Below are 23842 nucleotides of genomic sequence, written 5' to 3'. Positions count from 1 at the left end.
AGCCATAAAACACACAAGGTCTCTGAACTAGAAAGAACAGTGAAAGCTGCATCTTAACCTGACTATACAAGCTCACTGAAATGACAATTCTTAAACTTTACATATTCCACTTTGCATAAACACTTCACTGAAACACATTAAGCTCAAACTGACCAAATTTCTAGTATATATTATATACAGCTAAACAAAGTTTTGATTTAATATAAATTCAGCTGTCACCTCCCTAATAATTCAACTTCTACTTCCAGATTATTACACAAAAATTTACTTTTAATTTCAACTTTCATGAGCTTAATGATCATTTGGTGTTTTTTATAAATAATGCTACTATACCTTTTCTGATCCATTAATAATGAAGTAGCCACCAGGATCCAAGGGACATTCATTTAACTCACAAAGATCACGATCGGTTAAGCCATTCAATAGGCAGTAAGTTGAACGCAACATAATTGGAATTTTTCCTATAAAAGTTTTCTGATGCTGTGTCTGAAGTTGTTCTTCACCTTCTTTAATGACTGTTTTTGTTATGTCAACATAAAGTGGAGCAGAGTACCTTTGAAAATAAAAGTAGATCACAAGTTAACAGTAAGGTATTTGCTAAAACTCTCAACTGGCCAAAATTTTATTTTCTGATTTTTATTTCAAAATCAGCTGCTGGAAAAGAAACACGGTTTCTTACGTGAGATTTCTTAATCTGGCCTCATTTGGCATCATTGGTGATGGAGCACCATCTCTTTCCCAATGGGTGGGCTTGGACAGGTAAATCTGTTCAAACTTCAGCAAATATCTTGGCTAAAATGAAACCAAAAACCATGGAAAAAAGTAAATAATTTTTTCCATAAAAGGTTTAATGATTCCGTTTTAATCAACATTAACATTTTGAGTAGAAACAGCTCTAGAAAATGCCAAAGTTCATCCACTTTACTAAAATGGTGACTCTCCACAGTCACTATCCATATTCCATAGACATCAAGTTTTATACTTCATCACTCTCTTAAGGTGAAAGAGAAAAAAGTGGTACACCTGGCGGCATTAAGGAGCAGATCAAGTATCAGGTGCTGCAGTCAGCCAAAGAAAAGATCCAGCAGTCACTCCAGTGAAGACCACCATTCCTGGCTCTTCACTCCCTCAAAAAATCCAAGAAGAGCTCCTGGGTGACTTCTCATCCAGCCCCCCAAGTGATGCTTGCAGGATCATCTGGGGTCACAGGGACTAAGACTCCATCTTGTCTGTAGGTGCCCCACCCTCACCCCAACCTGTGCCCGCCTCCCCTTCCTTCTCAGCCCTCTTTGCAGCACTGAAAGGCAGGCTCTGAGCACATCTGACACAGGCAGCATCTGAAGAAAGCGCCCTCCTCCTCCTTTGACGGGATTATGCTCCCACGATCTCCTAGAGCCTGTATTTTCTCCACCACTTCTATGCCCTGTGATGCAATTACACTTCAAAGCGCGAGAAGGACCATGCTGAGGGTTCTCCTCCTTTTGCCTTCACCCAGCCTTCATCCCAACAGCGAGGGGAAGGACAGAGCACTCTTTTGTATAGAACAGTGGGGGTGGGTAGTGGCATTTCCAGTGTTGGTATTTCCTCCTATTTCTTCTTACTGCCCAGACCTCTAGTCTTGGAAAAAATACTGGGAACTTAGGAAGGGGCAGCATGGAAGCAGTGATTTAAATTTTATTGAAGAGGGTCTACAAAATCCTATATTTCAAACACAGCTGGAATTTTTTTTTACCCTGATCCTGGCTTATAGCTTCCAAACTGCTGGGGTCTGTGTTTGTTGTGGGAGTGTCCGCCTCTGTGTCTGATACCTTAACTCTCCACCTTCACTACCATTGGATCTCCGCCTGACTTGTCCTCTCTGTGCCCTGGAGAAAAGCCAGTCCCCGAATTAAAACTCCACTTGAGTCTTGGGAAGAAGAGTTTCTGCTCAGAACTGGAGACAGGGTGGAATTTATGACTTGGACCTCTGGGCTCTTTTAGTCCCCTTCTCTCCCCCACAGGCATTTCACTTCTCTGCCCTGGGTCTGTGAGCTCTGCTGCTTAACGCTGTCCTCTTCTGCCTCAACCCAATCCAGGCAGTAGGTCTGGGCACCTCCCATCTCTAGGTTGCTGAGAGAGGTGCCTTTCTTCAGAAAACCTTTGGGATGGGAACTTCCCCAGGAAGATGAAGGATGGAATGCTCATTGTTGGGTTTCATCTCTCCCTTTGACCCAAAACTTCCCACAAAAACGTCTCAAGAAACCTTCCTGAGACTTAGCATTCTGTCCCATTCACTAACTGCCAATTCCCATGGGCAGATAACTGGGAATCCTTGAGGGGGCATTTCTGTGTAAGAGATGTATGGAATCAGTATGATAGCCACCTTCTTATAATACTGAGTGCAAAGGGGAATAAAAAAAAAAAACCAAAACCAACAACAACAGAAAATCCTAATTACTATTCTACATAAAGGAATGAGAATTTCCAACCATGGCTGACTATAGCTTATTTCACAGTTAAAAAAAGAAAAGAAAGAAAAAAGAAAAAAATTTTCAATTAAATAATTATCTGCTACCCAATAAAACAAGATCCAAGAGAACTTTCCAGAGTTAAATGGATACAGAATTTCTCTCTAAATCAAACCTCAGAAAAGGAAAAGATGGAACTAAGCAGGTCACTAGAGGAAAATTATTAATACCCAAGTTTCCCAAGCTAGAGTAGGTAAAGAGCAAAAAGAACTACTGGTGATAATGAAACAAAAGGAATTCAGCCATTATTATCTGAAACTTAAGCTATTTCAAAATTTCTTCCCATTCCCAGTAAACATCATTTCCAAAGCAACCTTTTTAAAATAATGCTTTATATACATTCTTTGACAGTCTTTACACAATTTCCCATGACAGCCAATGACATTTAAGCATGTAACAACCTAGTTCCATCTTATCTTCCACTATCAAAAAGAGATCAAGTCAAAAACAATATACTGACTACAGTGGTCCCTCCATTCCAACCAAAAGCCAAATATATAAAGTATCTTTTGCTGAAATCATTAAATATCTTTTCTCTACTAAGACAAATGCCCTTCATGGTCAGCTTAAGTCCCTCCCATCTTTTTCACTAAGCTCTGATACCAAAGCTTGAGAGATCTCTTCCTTCCATAGTACTTATTTTGTAACTCTGAATATGCTGTATTGTTATCTCTCATTTTGAAAAGACCATATAGAAAAAAAAAAATGCCATACATAAAAAAAAAAAAAAGACATTTTACACCCATTTTTCCAACACAGTGCCAGAAGAGTCAATTATTTTTGTTCTCAAGAGCAAAGTCTATGCAGTATCTCCACCCAAAATGAGAATAATACACCAGCCATTATGAGATGAGCTACGGAAAAGAGGGACTGATCTGGCAGGAAATAATAATCTCTCCCTCTGTCTAATTCTACTTCTTTTCTACTTCATTTTGGTTTTTAGTTTTCCCTGTTCCTCAAGAGCAATCAAGCTGCCTCTCAACTCAAAAACTGGGAACATGAAATTCCCAGGTGGCTTAGTGGCTAGGATTCTGGGCTTTCGCTGCCATGGCGTGGATTTGATCCCTGATTGGGTAAACTGAGATCCCCCAACCCATGCAGCCAATAAATAAATAGTGCTTTAAAAAAGAAAAAAAAAAACTGAGGTGGGAAAAAGGTTCATGAGGGAGGGGAAATATGTATACCTACGGCTGATTCATGTTGATGTATGGCAGAAACCAACAACACTGTACAGTGATTATCCTCCAATTAAAAATAAATAAGGAAAAAAAAACTAGGGAAAAAATAACTAATCATTATTTTCGACGACATACACACTTCTTTACAATCACTCACTTAAAACTAGATTCTAAAATGACAGCCCTGCTATGATTTTAACAATGCTGAAAACATGCATGTGTTAAAAAAAAATAAAACTACAAACGAATTTAGAAAAATTAAAAGAGCTGATATATTTGGGTGATTTTCCCTTATTTTCTCTTATATTGATATAATGTATTTCATGCAACAAATAATCAAGGGGAAGTCCTTCATCTACTTTTTCTTTTGATTCCTTACACTTGGAAAGAAAAAAGGAGGACTTTCTGAAGTAATATGACTATTTCTGGCTTGCTTCTCTCAGTAGCTCATCATATCTCTGAGTTTCCTCTTCTATTAAATACCTACTATCTAAATAAGAATTAACAATTGTGCATTACTTGCAAAAATGCATCTCTTAAGAGTAAATCAAGAGCTGACAGAAACTGTTTTAAGTACACTACAAAAAACACCAACTTTCTTTTTTAACCTTTAAGCCAGGTGAGAAAAGGACTGAAATGTCAAATCAATACCCTTATTTACGTTACTTTATTAAAATAACCATCTTACCGGTTCCTCAACTTCTCCACTAGCATGCTGAGCTTCAGCTTGTAGGTCTATAGGTGGAGCATCTTCCACAATTCTTTGAACAGACATCTGAATAAACTCATCAAAAGAATCCAGTTGTTGTCTCACCAAACCTTTCTCATCAAAATAGGAACTGGGAAAATATGAGTTCACAATCAGTTACAACTCATTCAACAAATATTAATCATAAAATAGAAATCACTCTGTACCCATCACTATATAAAATACTATCATGTATCCAAAAAGGGGATGAGACTAGAACACTTTCTTTGTAGAACTTATTGTTAAATATGAGGAAATGAGACTTATACTTGTGGGTAAAATTACTAAAACACAACGTAAGAACTGTAAGGAAGGAAGCCCTAACTTATAACTATCCCTTATAAACTTTATCCAATCTCTCTGAAACATCTCTTGAAACTAAAGAAAATGTATAGTCAAAGAGAAAAACGTTAACATGGATGGGCCATGAGAATATTACGCTAAGAGAAATAAATAAGAGAAAAACAGCACATGATTTCACTCATACGAGGAATCTTTTAAAAAAAAAGAAAAAAAACCCAAACCCAAAACAACAGACAAACAAAAGAAAAAAAACTCACAGACATAGAGAACAGATAAGAGGTTGCCAGAGAGAGAAGGCAGTTAGTGTTATAGGTGAAATTGGTGAAGGGGGTAAAATGTATGGTGATGGATGATAACTAGACTCTGGCGGTGATCCCTCTGTGGTATATTCAGATGTTCAACTATAAGAACTTTAATTTTAATAAGAAAAAAAGATGATGTCAGTGACTAAAATATAGCATGTTAAGAATTTCAATTTTAGATTAAAGGTTATCCTCTGCATATGTTAAAGGTAAGATGAGGCAAAGTCATTTAAGTGAAAATACTCAGCAAACGACTGATCACTAAAAATGTAGCAAGGTTGAGAGATCAGAGCTAGTGGTATAGACACGGAAATCAAACTGTGAAAGCCCTAATGAAGGACAGAGGCTCAAAAAGAAACAACTTATTATCTGCAAGAAGACCCTTTCCCCTCACCACCACACAGGAAGAGCTGCATAGCTGGACCTAGCTTCTAGCCCCTTTTGCTTATTGACTAGCTCCCTCATCTCACACCAATTTTCTGAGTGACACGCATAGCCCAACAAACCATCAGCTTCCCATTTCCGCATCAGGAGATCATCTGACAGGTTGCTGGCCAGCCTGCAGATTGGCTGGCTTTGGGTCCCACCCTGATTCAGTCACCCATGGCTACCAGTATCCGAAGTTCTCTATGGCAGAGAACACAGTAACAATCACCCGTATATAAGGTACAGCTTCAATAAAGATGGAGGCAGAGACTTCCTTGGCGGTCCAGTGGCTAAGACCCTGTGCTCCCAATGCAAGGGGCTAGTTTTGATCCTCCGTCAGGGAACTAGGTGCCAAATGCCACAACTAAGAGTTCGTGGGCCAAAATTAAAAATTCCCACATGCCACAACTAAGACCTGGTACAGCAAATAAATAAATAAAAGTAAGTAAGTATTTATAGAATGGTGAAGGTAATTTCCTTCAGTAGAGACTGTGAGCTAACAGGAAAGAAATTTCTCACAACCATTTGGGTCAGCCATTGGTATATAAGAGACACATGGAAGGCACTAGCTGCAAAGTAAACAACAATGGTTTTTATGGACAATTTACAATGAAAAATCTCTTAAAAAACTAAGGACAAGTTTCATCCCCCCAAGAAGCTGAACCATTTCTACTTTTCCCCAAATCATCAGAACAGTACCTCATTAGAATGCCACCCTTTAAACACCTAAACTATAGTTCTTATTTATGAATAGTTATTATTTTAAATAGTTCTTATTTATGGTATCTACTACGATGGTATCCCTGAATTCCCAGATTCAGTTGTAAAGAATCCGCCTGCCAATGCAGGAGACATTGGCTCATTCCCTGGGTCAAGAAGATCCTCTGGAGAAGAAATGGCAACCCACTCCAGTATTCTTGCCTGGGAAATCTCATGTACAGAAGGAACCTGGAAGGCTATAGTCCATGGGGTCACAAAAGAGTCGGACACAGTGACTAAATAACAACTACCATGACTGATGTACAAGAGGTCATCTTACTAAAGTCACTATGATATTAAGTATTATCACATTCACAATGCCTGGGAAAGATCATTTGATATCAAATAGTGGAAAAACAAAACATCATCTCACAATAAAGCTCCTATAATCAATTAAAATGCAAAAATCAAACAATATTTTATTCTCTAAGAAACATTAAATGCAAGGACTTGTCAAACAGTGTATTTAATCCTTCAGCAATTTGCCACATAAGTTGAAAACAATTATTTTTTTGGCTAAGATCAAAACATTCTTTCTCCCTGGCGATCACCAAATACAGGCATCCTCCAAACATCTAGCTGGTTATCGTTTCCTAGTAAAATGTCTCTTGGTGTTTAATACTGAAAATCATAGAAGATGTAAATGTCTCAGTATGAACTTTACAGTCCACGTTTAATAGGAAAAATACATACATACTTACATCCCATAAACTCAATATATTTCTAACAAAACAATCTTTAGCAAAGCTTCAGTTTTACTCCAAATACAACTAGCAGAATCCAGAAGTGTGTATTCTTCAAAAGGGAAGAGGCTGAGGCGTCATCTTATTACTATATACAAAGAAACTGTCTCTTTGGTAAGAGAGAATTGTAGCATTTTACATCCTAACATAGCAAGAGGTGACTTTATTACTTAAAAGTTATTTTTCTTACCTATATGTAACGCTTCCTGCTCAGTTTTATTAACAGTTTAATTACACTTAGACTTGGATGGGAATGTGGGTTGAAATACAACCTGTTATGACTTTATCCAGTTAAAACAGTGAGAAAACCAAGGAATCAAATTAACAGCACCAGTAATGTAACAAACAGGCATCATATGCCTCCTGATATAATGCACTGAGAGCAGAACATCATTGTTACCAAAAGTAATTATCTAATTATGAGCATCAGACAAACCCAAACTGAGGGGCAGTCTAAAAAATAATTAGCCTATATTCTTCAAAAACGTCAAAGTAAAAAAAAAAAAAGTGAGGCCATGGGACGCTTTGGAAAGATAGTGGGTTTCAGAACCAAAAACCAAACAAAAAAGAGGAAGACTAAGGAACTGTCCTAGATTATAAGAGACAAAAGAATAAGTCATGAAAACTAAATGTAATATATGATCTTATGTTGGATCCAGGATCAGAAAATTTTTGTTTTGTTCCAAACAACTTTAGTGGGACACCAGCAAAATCTGGGTAAGGTCTCTAGGTTAAATGAGATTACTGTATTAATTAATTTCCTTATTTTAATAACTTAGATTATGATTATGTGAAAGAATATTCCTAGGTAAGTCACTAAGTCTCAAATATTTCAAGAAAAAAATGCAGATAGATAAAGAATAAGGAAAAGAAAACATAGCATAAGGTTAACCTTTAGGGAATCTAGGTGAAGTATACACATGAATTCTCACATAATTTTTCTATAAATCAAAATACCTTGCAAGTTAAAGTTAGATACTTAAATAAATAACAAGCCAGCACTCATGAAGTGTATTCACATAAAACATCTAATTTTCAAGCAAAGAATAAGCAGGAAATCGCTGGATGGTTTACAGTGCCTTTTAAAACTTATTCAGTTTGGTCTAAAACATTACCTAATTACAATCCAGCAAGCCTCCTGCCATAAATCTGGGGTGATTTCATCATCATCTTCATCATATTGCATATCTGCAAAAAAAAAAAAGATTATTCTCACTTGCAATAAGTAGTACTAGTTCACATCTCACTCCTATCATGTGAGGTAGCAGAAACACATTTATCTACACTAAATAAAAAACAATTGCTTTACCCCATTTCTGTAAAATCTCAATCATTACTTGAATTGTAATGAAATATTATATGAAATATACATGAGTCTATGTCACATAGGTATTCTCCCAATTCACAAAGAGGTCTCATGAGAAATGTTCAGTACAAGTCATAGGAATTTAATAACTGTTCCATCCTCTCCAGAAAGTTCATGTTACTCTTATTAATAGCTAAATATATAATAACTAACAGCAAGCTCACAGTCCTCTGATCCAAAGTCAGAGATTAGGCTAAGAGGGAGGAGTCAGCAAAGGATTCCAGCAGCTGGGCAATACGTTAAGGAATAGTGTCTATTACAGCAACATTTCATATATGGACAGGGATGACAGCCTATATTTTACAAAGATGGTCACACTGTATCTTCCATTTTACATATGCTTTTATAAAGTGGTTTTAACACTCCTACTGTCAAGATATAAGGGCAGGGGAGGTTGGTCTATGCTTCTTCCCCTTGATTCTGGATGGGTTTTTGAATCTCCCATAACTAAGAGAATACAGTTGAACCAATGTTACACAATTTTAAAAGCTTTACATCAGGAAAAACAATGCAATTCCACCTTGTTTGCTGAAATACTTACTTTTGGAGCTGTAATTAAGAAGCTCTACTACTCTAAGGCTGGTATGCTTAGGTGAGAAAGCCTAAGCAGAGGCGCCACTTAGAGATGTTCCAGTCAGCAATCCCAGGCCTTGAATTTTCCTAGGCTAGGTGCCAGATGCACCGAGAGCAGAGTGTGAGTAAACACTCCAGATCACAATCCCCAGCTGTCAATATCCAGCCTTTGTGTCTGTCAGCCACTGGCATCAGGCAACAGTCAAGCCATTCCCACCATGCTCTGCCCAAATTCCGAGCCCATTTAATTCACGAACATATTAAATAATTTCTAAGCAGCCAAATTTTGGGGTAGTCATGCAGCAATAGTCATGGGTACAATGGAGCATTTGAAAAATCAGTGTGTACTAGTCCTAATATTAGTCTCATCTTTTTTTTTTAATTTCTTTTCCAAGTGTGGGTTTATTTCAAAATCATGAAATTTCTAATTATTTTTTATTACATACAATAAAGCAATGCTTAGCTTAAAGTAAAAACTTTCACATTTAAAGTTTTTATTTTAAAAAGATGTTTTAAAAATGTAAACACATAAAAGCCACCAAAAAAGCTGACTATATCTTGCAGTGTAGGTTTATCCTTAAGTATTTACATCTCAAATGCTGTTTAGGAAAGATTTTAAAACTTGCTAAAAATCATTTACAATTGGCAATGATTAAAATATCCTTGTCTCTGAAACAGCGTATTAATGGCACATAATGAATTCACTGTCACAAGCACTTAACAGTTTAATGGGTATGTAGTTTTATCAGTATACAAAATGGTCTTAGATAGTCGCTGCAGTTGTTCTGGAGTGATCACTATATCAGGAAAAGGCCACGTCACCAAAAACAGAACATGGACTTTCAAAAGGTCCTTCCAGTCTCCTTCTCTTCAAAGAGCTCTCAGCTCAGGAGAGAAGAACAGCATTTAATTACTGCATCCCTTGCACATGGGATGTATGACAGACTATACCAGGTCATCGACAGAACTGCAATCTGCAGAATAATATGGCCAGTCCCTTCTCGTGCCACCCAAGAGCAGCACACAGGATGAGGACGAAACACAAAAGCATAAATGCTGCAAAAAATCTCGTTTCAAACATTTCCTTCAGTTGTCTCACGGGTCCCATTAAAAAGCATGTACTGGCTAAGGCAGCAGTATTTCCAAAGGTTTAAAACACTGCAAAAAGCTTTATGCCTCCAGGGAGACACAGCAATCCAGTTCCAAGGATGCAGAAGATGCCACTGATGAAGCATATGGCAAACGACTTCAGCTTGGTGTTAAAACTAAGGGACAAGGCATCAAGGACCGGCAGGGTCAGGCCCTGTTCCTCCTTGTCCTGGCCGCTCAGGACCTGCGGAAGCTTCTCCATGACACACAGTCTCGTCATCTTATGTAAGAGTGTGTGTGCTGTATTTTTTTTTTTTCTATTCTGACCTATATAGACTGTGTAAAACTTAATAACTCTGATTCAAAATTTGATGTATAATCCAAAATAAATTATATTAATAAATGCTTCTTGAATCGTCTGGAATTGCTGACTCCTACATGTGGGAAAAGAGGTAAAAAAAAAAAACTAAGGTATCTAAAATGGCTTAAAGATTTCTAGCTTTGATGACACACTAGGTGTTATCATCACAGGCACACAGGAGAAGCTAATAAGGCTGGAAAAGCAGCCGTAATAATGAAGTTAGTTTTATATTTATCGATCATTTATCCCTTTTAACATTTCTTATGTCTTTTAGCTTGTGAGAAATGAGAATATATCACCTACTAAAAAATTAAGCTAAGATTTTTTTAAATTTTTTACGCAGACAGAAGTTAAGAAAAATAATACAATGATACCAATAAATTTCTAGATGCAAGATAAAAATGAAACAAGTTTAAACAGTAGACCTTAAGTTTCCGCTTCTAGTTTCTCCATTAAGTAAGTGAAGGAACAGAAGAGTGAGGGGCAACCAGGAGGTTCGGAGCTAGAAGAAAATGAACTCTGAAAAAGGAGTTGTGGAGAATGGAAGAGGGAGCATTAAAAATATACAATGAAAATACACTACTCAGGACTAAGACTTCTACATGTAAAAAGAAAAAAAGACATAAAGCGTCCCTGTTCAGTAAAATACATACCATCGAGAACTGTGTCATCTCGTGGTAAGAGAAAATGTAAATATCACCTTTCAAGATAATTTACTTAGGCATAAAACAACATGAAGTGAAGTGAAGTGAAGTCGCTCAGTCGTGTCCGACTCTTTGCGACCCCATGGACTGTAGCCGACCAGGCTCCTCTGTCCATGGGATTTTCCAGGCATGAATACTGGAGTGGGTTGCCGTCTCCTTCTCCAGGGGATCTTCCCGACCCAGGGATCGAACCCGTCTCCCGCATTGTAGGCAGACGCTTTACTGTCTGAGCTACCAGGAATGCCAAACTAGATCAAACTCTGCCCCCCCTCCACACACACACATATACAGAAACTATATTCTTTGTCCCCGGTGTATTTCCAGAACTTAGCCCAATGTTTGGCACAGGCCGACGCTCAAAAACTATTCAACAAATCCACTAGCGCTGGCCTTAACGACCCAGAGGATTCGGGTGGAGAGGGAGGTTGGAGGGGGGATCGGGATGGGGAATACATGTAAATCCATGGCTGATTCATGTCAATGTATGGCAAAAACCACTACAATATTGTGAAGTAATTAGCCTCCAACTAATAAAAATAAATGAAAAAAGAAAAGAAAAGGAGCTCTGCTTCAGACGATATCAAAACTGTACCTGTCGTATGGTTCTGCAGGCTACTTTCAATACGGGAAGGGAGTATCAGGTTCAACCAAGAGAACAAAAGTCCTCCTGACCGAGAACATAAAGGCTACGTTTCCCGCACCCTCCACCTCTCAAAATCTCGGATCCGGCCTGGGGATGTGGGGAAACGACTGGGGACGTGGTGGGGGAGGCTGGGGAGGGGGCCGCAAATCCTTCATTCGTCCAACTCCCCACGCTTCCCCCCTTTAAATGTGTCGCTGGGGAGTGCCCTGACTGGTCACCTACCCTCGTCCGCGTCATACATCTTGGCAAACGGTTCCCGAGCCCCTCAATCTCGAAATCACACGCAGAAAGGCGCGCAGCTGCCACCGACCACAGCAGAGTGAGGCGAAGTAATTTCCGTCTCCGGCGTTCCCAGAATACTCTGCGTCCCACACGAAGCCCCGCCCAAAAAGGCTCCAGTTAAGGTCTGCGCCTGCGCGAAGGGCAAGGGGGGGGGGGGGAGGTGGTTAAGGGTTAGTATTGCACATGCGCGGTTTATGGGTTGAGGTTTCCTCTTCTTGAGTGGGAGAGCCGCAGCTTACTGTCTCCGAGCTGGCTCCTGCAAATGAAGCTTTGTTTTCTAGTGTTGCACAAATAATGGCACCAAAAAAAAAAAAAGAAAGAAGATTTAATAATAAAAGGTTTAATTGTCCCCGTGCTCTATTTTTTTCAGTTCCAAAGATTTAAAAACACGAAGATTTTAAGAAGGATTTGTGTACACCAACTATGCGTCATATTCTTCTAAAAAAATGTTTAAGAAATGTGATTTTAATGCTGTTGCACGAATAATGAATGATACCCGAAAAAAGCCAAGCGGATGTATTAATAAAAGGTTTTAATTGTGGCTGTAAGTCTGCGACATTCGATTTTTAATTTTCCAGTTCAAAAGACAAACACGTAGCTTCTAACAATGTGATTTCTTAACAGCAGGTGGTGCCAGGGACAGCGCGTTAAACAAGTCTAAAAGTGGATAAACCCTCACTAACTAGCCTATTCGACCGACCTACGCTAATCTAAGTCCCCGGTATCGCTTTAAGTAGGTTTCTGGGCCACAGAGCCTTCATCGCGGGAACTCACGAGATTAGACGTGGAAGGAGGCGCTTCAGTGCGACGCTGACGAATGACAGCTCTCAGGTCCTCCCGGCCTGTCTCTGCAGTTTTACGCTCATCTGGGGCCACAGTGCACGTGCGAAAAGGTGGCTCCGCCCCTTTGCCCACTGCTGCATTTCTCATGCTGCCCGCGCGCCTAGCTCGCAGGCTTCTTTGCGGCTTCTTGCGGGGACCCACTCCCACTGTAACGCGCCACGGCGTCCGGGAGACGCTCCTCCAGAGATGCGCTACCGATTCCTCCCCCCGACACCCAGCGGGCCTGGGACGTGGCCTTCCTCGTGGCGCGACGGCGACTGGGGGTAACCCAGGAGGGGCTGACCCGGAGGAGAGTTTTCTGTTCCCTGAGTACATCCCGGATTCGGAATCGGAAGCGACCCTCCAAGACCAGCTGCGGGAGCTCCAGCAGCGGCAGGAGGAGGAGGAGAGACGGATAGAGCAGCGGCGGGAGGAGAGGCGGCAGCGGAAGTTAGGCGCCGGCCGGCGGGTGCACCAAGCGGTGGGGCACCCGGACCCGACGGTGCCGCCCAGCGGCCAGAACTGTTCTGGCTGCGGTGCGGAGCTGCACTGCCAGGACCCCGGCGTGCCCGGCTACCTGCCCAGCGAGAAGTTTAACAGCGCGGTGGCGGAGGAAGGGGGGCTGGAGCGGACCGTATGCCAGCGGTGCTGGCTGCTGGTGCATCACCGGCGCGCCCTGCGCCTTCAGGTGAGCCAGGAACAGTTCCTGGAGCTGGTGAGCGCCGCGCTGCGGCGGCCCGAGCCCGCCCTTGTGCTGTACATGGTGGACCTACTGGATCTGCCCGACGCCCTGCTGCCCCACCTGCCCGCCCTGGTGGGCCCCAAGCAACTGATCGTGCTGGGAAACAAGGTGGACCTGCTGCCCCAGGACACTCCCAACTACCGGCAGCGGCTCCGGGAGCGACTGTGGGACGAATGTATCGGCGCCGGGCTCCTGCCGCCCCGCGGCTACCGAAGACCTCAACATCCCAGCGGGGACCGGCCACGGGACGGGGAGGACAACGCGAATCTTCCGTCGAAGTCCAGCACGGTGCTCAGAGACGTGAGGCTCATCAGCGCCAAGACGGGTTATGGAGTTGAGGAGTTGATCTCCGCGCTCCAGCGCTCCTGGCGCTACCGCGGCGACGTCTACCTGGTTGGCGCCACCAACGCTGGCAAGTCCACTCTTTTCAATACGCTTCTGGAGTCCGATTATTGCATCGCCAAGGGCGCTGAAGCTATCGACAGGGCCACCATCTCCCCTTGGCCTGGTGAGCGTCCCCTTCGTTTTCTGAGAAGCTGATAGTCTGATCGTGATTCACTCTCCTAGTCATGTATTCTTCCTTAATGTCCATCAGGAGCTGGTGGGAGGCTTCCCTTTAAAAATTCTCTACCTTGTTCTCATTTCGCTTCCGTGGCAGCTTAGTGCTTGCAAAGTCAGTATATGTTGTAACTTTTCAATAGAAATAGAAATACTCAAGAGTATTCCTATGTTCAAGCCACTGTTCTAAGCACTGTAGGTGAACCAGAGGACAAACCAGTGTTTGCTCTCTTCAAGGTTTCCCTTGTAGTTTTAGTCCTTTGTAAGTTTCTCCAGAAAGTCCTTTTACTTTGTAGAGAAAAGCCTCCTTCCATCCCTCAGTCTTACCCTTCATATCTTGAGTTTACTCATGAGAATTCTATACAGATTTAACATATGAATAATTCACTGATGCAATATGATGTGTGGCTTTGTTGAAAATAAAAGTCAACTTTGTGGCTCCAGGAAACATCTGTAGTAATTGCAGAATGAATCCTTCTGTGACCTGTTTTTATGTAACAGTTGGCAAAATGAACTACTTCATTTGTTCCTTTGAAAGCAGTGTTTAACTTTGCTTGGTAAACTGTATTCTCTGTCCTGGACTTTGGGAGACTTATACACAGAAGTGCTTTTTATATCAGTTAGTAATATGCAGAAGATGGAAAGAGATCAGGCCTATAGATTTGGCATTCATATCCTAGTTGAGCCTGTGAGCCAGTCTTTGAGCCTATTGCCTTATCTGTAGAGTAAGAATAATTTTGTAGAGGGACTATGCCCTGGAGAAGGCAATGGCAACCCACTCCAGTACTCTTGCCTAGAAAACTCCATGGATGGAGGAGCCTGGTGGGTACAGTCCATGGGGTTGCCAAGAGTCAGACACGACTGAGCCACTTCACTTTCACCTTTGTCATTAAAGTTAAGAGAAATAATCACAGTACTCAAGATGGTATAGATCCTCTTCAATGTTTTATTCCATTTTCCTGTACAGTGTTTATAACAGTGTATGTATTTGGTATTTCAGGTACTACATTAAATCTTCTGAAGTTTCCTATTTGTAACCCAACTCCTTACAGAATGTTTCAAAGGCAAAAAAGGCTTAAAAGAGATGCAACTGAAGCAGAAGAAAATCTTAGTCAACAAGAACAAAATAAACTGAATCTCTTAAAAAAGCATGGTTATTTAGTAGGTAAGTGTCTTCTATAGGAAAACTAGTGTAACTCTATGCTAAAATTTTTTGTTGAGCATCTTTGAAATACAGCTCTCTAGGGCTAGCCAGTTTTTTATGGGAAGAGACACTTCCTCTTTTTAGAACGTAGAGACCTTTTAAAGGCAAGGCTGTTGTTTGGAAGTCCAGAATTCATTGCACTGGGAAAATTGTGACAGTAGCTACTTGAAGAAATCTAGGAAATGAAATGTGAATAAGTGTCTATCTGGCTGTTGTTGGAAGTAGAAGTATCTGTACTAAGATACCAGCCCCCGCCTTGCAGACCGTATACGTTGTTGAACTGTAACAGCTTTAAATTGGATTGTCCCCCTTTCCTTGGTATCTCTTTCCAACCTCTATTTACGAAAAACTGATTTCCAACACTCCTGTCCTCCACCAGATGTGTACAGCTAGCCACACGCATTTCATCATTGCAAGAGTCTGACTCTGGCTGCATTCAGAAACAGAGCAAAAGTATCACTGTAGTCTCACTTCCCTCCAAACACCATAGTTAGTCTTAGTAACTTGTTTGAAGCAAACATAAAAATTACGAGTCAAAAGCTTTAAACGAGTGACTGCTAACTTCAATATAACTTGTTCTAGGAAGGGTTGGAAGAACATTCTCATATTCAGAAGCACAGAAGGATAAAGCTGCCTTTGAATTTGATGCCGATTCGTTTGCCTTTGACATGGGAAATGAACCTGTTATGGCCGCAGATAAATCCACCAAACGAGTAAAACTGACCCCAGAAGATGTGAAAGATGCCCACTGGTTTTATGACACCCCTGGAATTACAAAAGAAAATTGTGTATGTATTTCATGTCTTTTAGAAACATTAACTTTCAAGTGCAGGAGTATTATTTTAATCAGCAGAAGAAAAAAAGGCACCCTTTCATTCCAGACTCAGTTCTGACTCATTCACCGAACTGTCTCCTTGGTGAATCTGTATGCCATTTGGCAGGCGCCGCTGCTGACAACCTTCTTCTGTCTTTGTGGTTTTTACCTTAGTTAGAGAAATAGTCACAGAATCCCAGATTTTAAGGTTGGAAGAAATCATAAATGTCACTGCGGTCCAGCCGCCTGTTCCATACTTGAATTCCCTCTATAACATGTTCACCAAGAGGTGCACCCACCTTGAACTGAAGTAAGGAGGGACTCGCCCTCAGCTAAAGCAGTGTCGCCTCACGTCCCAAGGTCACCCATTTGATCTTTGACCTGCTCTTTATATTGAACTGGGCAGTCTCCGTGTACATACTTTGTACTTATTGTTCCCCAAAGGTGTATGGAATAAATGTAACGCCTCGGCCCCTTTGCCAGACATTGAAATGTTTTAAAGTATAATGGCCTCTCTTTCTTACTCTACACTTTTCTTCTCTGTCATTAATTCATCCTACAAACATGGGGACTGTGCTGACATAATCCAGATGCTTTGTCTTCATTTCCTGGAGCTATTCTGAGAATAGCTATGAACACAGGACACTTTCCAGCATGAGTTCTAATTTGTTTTTGTTCTTAAAGTGACACAAAGTACTAAATTTCGTAAGTAGGCGCCCCCTCAGATGAACCTCATTTAGAATAGGATCAACTCATTGTTGATGTCCAATCTTTACTCCCTTAGCAATTCAGAACTTCACAGAGTAAAGAAAAGGCCAAGGAGTACAAGAATTTGATAAGATTTAAATCAAAATCTGACTTTAAAAATTTGAGAAAGTAAAAAAAATGGCTAAAAAACTTTTGCGAACGAACTTGTTTCTTAAAGAAAAGTAACAAGGAAATTTTTTAAAATGTAGTATCCAGGGAGATTCGGAAGAAAATAATCTAAGGGGGTATCAAGTAGTTTTCTTCAGTATTTGTGTTTGAAAAGCACATGCAGGAAAGAAATATTTTAATCCTTTTAGCAGAGACCCTAATACTTCCATTTCACAACAGAGTTCCTTGCTTCAGCTTAGGAAACTGGTTCCCATTACTACTGAACATTCCTACTGCTTCCTAGTAATATTCTATCGCTTTAACTTGACCCACTCATCTTTAACTTTTAGACTCAGTTAGGGCAATGACATGACTGAAGCAATTTAGCAGCAGCAGCAGGTCAGGGATTCAGTTCCTTTAGTCAGGTACACCCTCTTGTCAGTTGGTCAGAAAGGCAAGAATCTGCTAACTACTAAAGCCGGCACTGAGACCCTCAAGTTTTTAGATAGAAAAGTTCTCTCAGGCAGTTTGATTCTCTGTCAGTTTATTGATATATTTATTTAATGCCTGAACCAGTGTTTCCCAAACTAAAGCAAGGAACTCTGTTGTCAAATGGAAGTATGAGGGTCTTTGCTAAAAGGGTTAAAGTATTTCTCTCCTACCAGGGGCTTTAAATGTGCTTTTCAAACACAAGCATCGAAGAAAACTACTTGCCACCCCTTACATATTTTCTTTCAAGTCTCCCCAGATATTACATTTTTTTAAATTTTCTTATTACTTTTCGTTAAGAAACAAGTTCACAAAAAGCCATTTTTTTACTTTCTCGCATTTTTTGAGTCAGATTTTGATTTTAGTCTCACCAGAATCTTGTACTTCCTGGCTTTTCTTTTCTACTTTCTCTAGTCTACTTAGGAATCTTCATCCCCAGAAGTCACAGGATCCAATCTTTGTGTTTGTTTTTTTGTTTTTTTGCTGAGTATTTGTACGAAATAAGGAAAGTGAATACTAGAGTTTAGAAAAGGTTCTTCAAGCTTTTTACTTGAGCCTAGAATGGGGTGATCACTCTCATTTAATGCATACATAGCTGCCAAGAGGACAAAACACAGCACATGACCTTACCATGAGTTGAGAATTGCTGCTCCCTAGAAGCCTTGACAAGAAAACATATTTTTCTATCCTGGGATTGAATCATGAGTGCTCAGATGACACCAAATTTGACAGAATTCGGAGGATGCTGTTGTTTCAATACCTGTATATTGCCATTACTTAAGATTAAGTTGTGAAACAAGAGTAGAGCCAACTATAAACTGATTCCATTAGACAGAGAGAAGCTATGAATTTATGTACAGCAAATTCTGGAATACATACTCTGATGTATTGTGAAGCCTGGAATATATAATCATAACTTTTTATCTTACAGGTAAAGCACGATACAGCATATGTTCATTGAAAGTAATTCTCAAAAAAAAAAATCTGCGCTTTGCTTTACAGATTTTAAGTCTTCTAACAGAAAAAGAAGTAAATGTTGTATTGCCAACACATTCCATTATTCCAAGAACTTTTATGCTAAAACCAGGAATGGTTCTATTTTTGGGTGCCTTAGGCCGCATAGATTTTCTGAAGGTAAGGAAAGTCTGTACCATTGAAAAATGACTTTATTTTTGGGGTTTACTTTAAGCAAGCAGATATTATCAAGACTAGCAAAATGTTGATAACTAGGTCATGACTGTGTGGGGGTTGATATCCTTTTATGTGTGTGTTTTAAAATGTATGTAATAGAAACCTGGGATAATGAAATGGTGGGAAAAAGTAATAGGTCTTAAAAAAAACTGTCTTCAAAAAACAGTTGAATGTCCCATACAGCTTGACATTAAAAAGATAGTTTCCCTCTCCTGTGGTATTCTTTTCTGTGGAAATCAGAGGTCATACGTTTAGGGGCAGGGTTAATATGCATTCAGTTAATTCCACACTCCATATCCGATGACATGTATACCTTTATACATGTATTTTTTTGGCTTGGTATTCATTTACATAGCATCATTCAGAGATTGTAGAGCATCTATAGAACTGCTCCCCATTTTTGCCAAAGTGAGCAGAAAAATGGAAAGTGAAAGATGGATGTGTCCAACCACGCTCAGTGCGACCTGCGGGCGCTGCCTTAGCACACGTCTTGCTTTCTGTTTGTTCATAATTTATTGAAAATTTGGCCTTACACACTTCAAACCTTACATACATTTTTAGAGACCATACAATGTTAACATTTTAAACCAAACTTTATACAGGGACAATTAAAGCAGATGGTATTTTCATGTTTTTCATAAAAACAGACATTTAGTATCCACAAAGTGTATATAAGGTATCATAGGTTTATTTACATGGGTTAAGTGCACTGCTTCTGCCATCTTTCTCCTACCTTCCTCTTTGTTTTTTTGGCCACACCACATAGTCCTATGTAGAACCAACTATGTAGAACTATGTAGGACTATGTAGAACCAACAGTATATTGGTTCCCCAAACAGAGACTGAACCCAGGCCACTGCAATAGAAGCACAGAGCAATAAGGACCAGACTGCCAGGGAATTCCCCAAATTTTTTAATTGTACCTTGTAATGTGCTGGTTTTCCAAGTTTTCATTGTACAGATAAGTTCTTTCTTCCTTTCTTAAGGGAAATCAGTCAGCTTGGTTTACAGTTGTGGCTTCCAACTTCCTTCCTGTTCACATTACTTCGTTGGACAAGGCGGATACTATGTATCAGAAGCACGCAGGTCATATGCTACTGAAGGTGAGCCAATATGATTTGATGGTTACACTTCGAGACTATTGTACATCTTCTCTCCTGCTTACTTGATCCTTCCTTTGACCTGTGAAGCAGTGTGTGAACATTTCTCTGATCTTTCAGAAACAAAACAAAACTCTGTCCCGCTCCTTCCTCTTCTTTGCAATCACGCCGACTGCTGCTCCTCACCTCCCATCCTCTGCAGTCCCTGCCGTGGCCTTTCTGTGCCGCTGAAATCGGTCCACGTTCACCAGAGGCTGAGCCGGTTTGCGGCTCCTTAAGCAGACCTGCGCACACACCGTCGGCTGGCCTGTAGTGCATGACGGCTCAGCTCACTGGAGCTAGGCTGGGTTCACGTCCCGCTCTGCCCCCCACTCAGTGAAGCTGTGTGACTTTGGGCAAGTCCTCTACCTCTGTCTGTTGTGGCCACACCATGCGGTTGTGGAGAACATCCAGTGCCCGGGCACCGCTGTCCCTGCCGTGTGTTTGTGGTGATGAGGAGGGGGCTGGGACAGAGCTCCTGCAAAAACACCAGCTGCATCCAATGCAGATGTGATTTACATTAGTGAATGCTCATACAACTATAAATAAGTCAAAACGCACACCTGCCTTTCAACCAGGATAAAACCAACCTGACTGCAGAAGCAAATGCTTCTTTCTCTCTGGACTAACTAAAAAAGCCAGAGTGAAATTAAGACTCCATTGAAATAACTGGCCTGAAGTTGATGCTCCAGACACATGTAGGATTTGAGGGGAGGGCTCCACCTTCATGCATCTGTGTAGTCTTCAGGGTGGACTCACTGATACTTCTCAAAGCCACACTCAGGTTTCTCTCCCCTCATCATACAGTTTCTTGGGCGGCTCTGTGCCTCCTCACCTTCTGGTTTTCATTCATCTCCCAGGTCAAAGTCAATCCTGCCTCCTAATCATCACTGAGATCAGGCTCACAGTCCAAACTGTAGCCTGCTTTCTGAGATTATGAGGTATTTCCTAGATTCCAGTTTTATTGTCTTCCTCCCACCCCCACCCCACTACAGCTGTAGTTCTCAACCAGGCTTGACTCTTCCCGCACGGCAACGTTTGGCAAAGCCTGCAGACAGTTTTGGTTTTCACAACTTAATGGATGCTAGGTAGAGGCTGCTAAAAATTGTGCAATACCCAAGACAGCCTCCCCCAACAAAAAAATTATTTGACTCAAAAGGTCAGTAGTGCTGAGGTTGACAAATCCTGCACTGTACAGGTTTTTCCAAAATATAAAGCAGGTCACAGTATTTTCATTCTTTTTTCTTTCCTGCTTATAATTCCTTGTTAGTTCCACATTACTGAGAAGTCGAAACTGAAAGCCTCATCACTAATACAGACACACACACACAACACACTCTGCACAGTTAAACTACAGTTCTCTGAACTCATCATCCTTTTTCCAGTTTTTATGTCTGTATGTTACTCAGAATACCTTTCAACACTGAGTAACTTTAATCTATTTTTCAAAATTCTGCTCATTAATATTTTACTTGACCAAGCCACATTCATTATTCCCTTCATTATCATAGTACTTAAGAGATTGCCTCTCATCACATTTCTAACCTTTTATTTACTTGCTGTTTCCACCTTCTGATCTCCTCGGGAGCAGGGACCATACTATAACATCTATGTTTGTATTCTTAGTTATAAACACAGAGAAATCCATTAATAAATAAGTAAATTATTATTCACTTATTTCCAATACATGGAAACACCTGTAAACACAGAGCTGATGTTAACTATTATCCATGTACCCTTGATTTCCAATGAGGCAGGGATTAACCTGTGTGTCCAGACAGGCCTGTAAGACCCAAGGTAGTTGGAGGGATGGTGCCTTAATTGCCCAAAGTTACTGTGTTTAAACCATTATGAAGGGCTCTCAAAACAGTGTAAGCTAATAAGATTCTGCTGTCTGGAGGTGACCACCAGATGGATGCCATGGGGCCCTTGTCACTGGGATCCATAGGCTTCATCCCGTCACAGAGCTCCTGGGCTTTTCATTTGATCTAGAAGTGAATGAGCATTTTTTTCAATAGTTTAATGGTTAAAAGCATTTTATTTTTGATACCTGTACAGTATTATCAGTGCCTTACTTAATATTAGTTATCAGGGGTTTCATTTGAATTTCCAAATAACTTTACCTCCTCCCAATGGAAGGTACCAATGGGTGGAGAAGAAAGAATGGCAGAATTTCCTCCTCTTGTTGCTGAAGACATCACATTACATGGAGGACTTGGGCAATCTGAAGCAGTGGCTGACATCAAGTTCTCCTCTGCAGGTAATTTTACACCAAGCACAAGAGTTTAGCATATTTTTATACAGATTTGCCTTAACTGACATCAGCCAAATATTTTAATACATGCTAGATTACTCATAAGATGCCACCTGCTCTGAAAATGAATCTGTACATTTTCACAAATGCATTGATGCTTTTTAAAAAAATAGAGTGAAGCAGCAGTAGCCTCCCTTGGGTCTCCATCTGGAGCTGTGTTTGGTGTTTTTAATAGGATGGTTGCTAACACCGTCTGTTTTTTCTCGTGTGCCTGCACAGGTTGGGTAGCAGTAACACCACAGTTTAAGGACACACTGCACCTCCGAGGCTATACACCTCAAGGGACAGTTCTGACAGTCCGGCGTCCTCTCTTGCCACATATAGTTAACATCAAAGGAAAGCGCATCAGAGGAAGTGTGGCGTATCAAACCAAAAGGCCTCCAGCCCTCGTGTACAATCTGCAGAAGAAAAGATAGGCACGTGGAGCTGACCTGTTCACACTGAAGATGAACTGTATAGAACATTCTGTGTGCACCACACTGCATTTTATTAAATACTGCTATAATAAAGCCCCCTCATCCTTTTTAAACTGCCAAGGACCATGCCTCTTTTTAATGAATTGAGTTTGGAGGGTACATACAGGTGTGTATCTGTGATTCAAACATACCTAAAAAAGAGTTCTGCTACATTGTTTTCTCCCACTAGTATTTGTTATTGAGACCAGATGGCACTTCTCATTTAGAATCTAGTTGAAAGAGGAGCTTAGCAGTTGGCTTAAGAGAAAATGGCAGAAAGTTAATTTCTCCAAACTATGCTGGCTTAAATGAGAGAGAAGTGAGTAAGCGGCTGCACTTCACGTGGTCAGCCAAGCACCCAACTGGGGAACACTCCATGGCGTCCGTCTCTGGGTCTAAGGCGGTTGCTCAGGTTGTCATCCTCTCACAGCAACGGGAAGAGATTAGAGAGTGAAGAGCACGCAGCTACCGCCCTGAAAGAAGGGAAGAGCTGGAAGCTGCCCACATCACAGTGTCCCGTGGTCAATATTTCCACGGCCACACCCTGCCATGAGGAAGCTGGAGGATGTAAACGGAAATGCGGAGTCAGATTTGTATTACTTAGAGGAAGCAGCAGTGAAAGAAATCTGGAAAACAAGTAGAAATTTCCCTTACATAATCTAAAAGTGCCTGAAAATCTTAGAAAAGGATTTATGTTATATCTTTTTGGAATCTGAGGTCTATTCTGCAAGGATCAGAGCACTTCAACCATTTTATAACATTTGTCTGTAAACACTGTACATAAAACATTACACCAGTCAGAAGTCTTTACCTTCAGGCATTCCTAGTAGAGTAAGTGGCCCTACAGCTGTGGACAATGAATTGGCAAGTCAAGTCCCAGGTCCCATGATGAGATGAATGCTGTGACGTTAACTGGCCTGAAACAGATCCCTGAACTTCCTGTAGACTTAGGGTTAGCATTAACTTTCTAACAGTCCTGCATTCTCTGACAACATATACACTCGAGGCCCCCCCTCCCCCCTCACTAAGTAGATCATTATAGGATAAATGGTCAGTCTTTTAAGATGCAACTTGTAGGGCTTTTTGGTAGCTCAGCGGAAAGGAATCTGCCTGCCAATGCAGGAGACACGGGTTCAATCCCTGGTCCGGGATGATCCCACGTGGTGTGGAGCAACTAAGTCTGTGAGCCACAACTGACAGCCTGTGCTCTAGAGACGGGGCAGCAACTACTGAAGCCCATGCACCCTAGAGCCCATGTTCCATGACAAGAGATGC

The 23842-nt window shown here is 40.9% G+C and overlaps 2 protein-coding genes and 1 pseudogene across 2 annotated transcripts in view; 1 reads left to right on the top strand and 2 right to left on the bottom strand.

Annotated features, from left to right (window-relative positions):
* Positions 1 to 13225, bottom strand: part of POLR2B (RNA polymerase II subunit B) — a 43957-nt gene extending 30732 nt beyond the window's left edge. The window contains exons 1-6 of the mRNA XM_043448265.1: positions 13111 to 13225; positions 11925 to 12114; positions 8082 to 8154; positions 4374 to 4524; positions 680 to 792; positions 334 to 553 (exon numbers count right to left, since the gene is read on the bottom strand). Of these exons, the coding sequence (XP_043304200.1) occupies positions 334 to 553; positions 680 to 792; positions 4374 to 4524; positions 8082 to 8154; positions 11925 to 11943 (576 nt within the window). The 5' untranslated portion in view covers positions 11944 to 12114; positions 13111 to 13225. The remainder of the gene's footprint in view (positions 1 to 333; positions 554 to 679; positions 793 to 4373; positions 4525 to 8081; positions 8155 to 11924; positions 12115 to 13110) is intronic.
* On the bottom strand, positions 9481 to 11903 carry LOC122428324 (annotated as a pseudogene).
* On the top strand, positions 12583 to 22646 carry LOC122428322 (nitric oxide-associated protein 1). The gene is made up of 7 exons (XM_043448266.1): positions 12583 to 14056; positions 15107 to 15271; positions 15893 to 16098; positions 18471 to 18602; positions 19646 to 19762; positions 21938 to 22058; positions 22332 to 22646. The coding sequence occupies exons 1-7, from the start codon at positions 12802 to 12804 to the stop codon at positions 22526 to 22528; spliced, it is 2193 nt and encodes a 730-aa protein (XP_043304201.1). The 5' UTR covers positions 12583 to 12801; the 3' UTR covers positions 22529 to 22646.
* Positions 22647 to 23842: the final 1196 nt, after the last annotated feature.

The sequence above is a fragment of the Cervus canadensis genome, chromosome 26 (genome assembly GCF_019320065.1).
Source record: "Cervus canadensis isolate Bull #8, Minnesota chromosome 26, ASM1932006v1, whole genome shotgun sequence".
In the NCBI taxonomy this organism is placed as follows: domain Eukaryota; kingdom Metazoa; phylum Chordata; class Mammalia; order Artiodactyla; family Cervidae; genus Cervus; species Cervus canadensis.
Note: the sequence above shows the minus strand (reverse complement) of the source record. Positions and strands in the feature narration are given on the sequence as shown.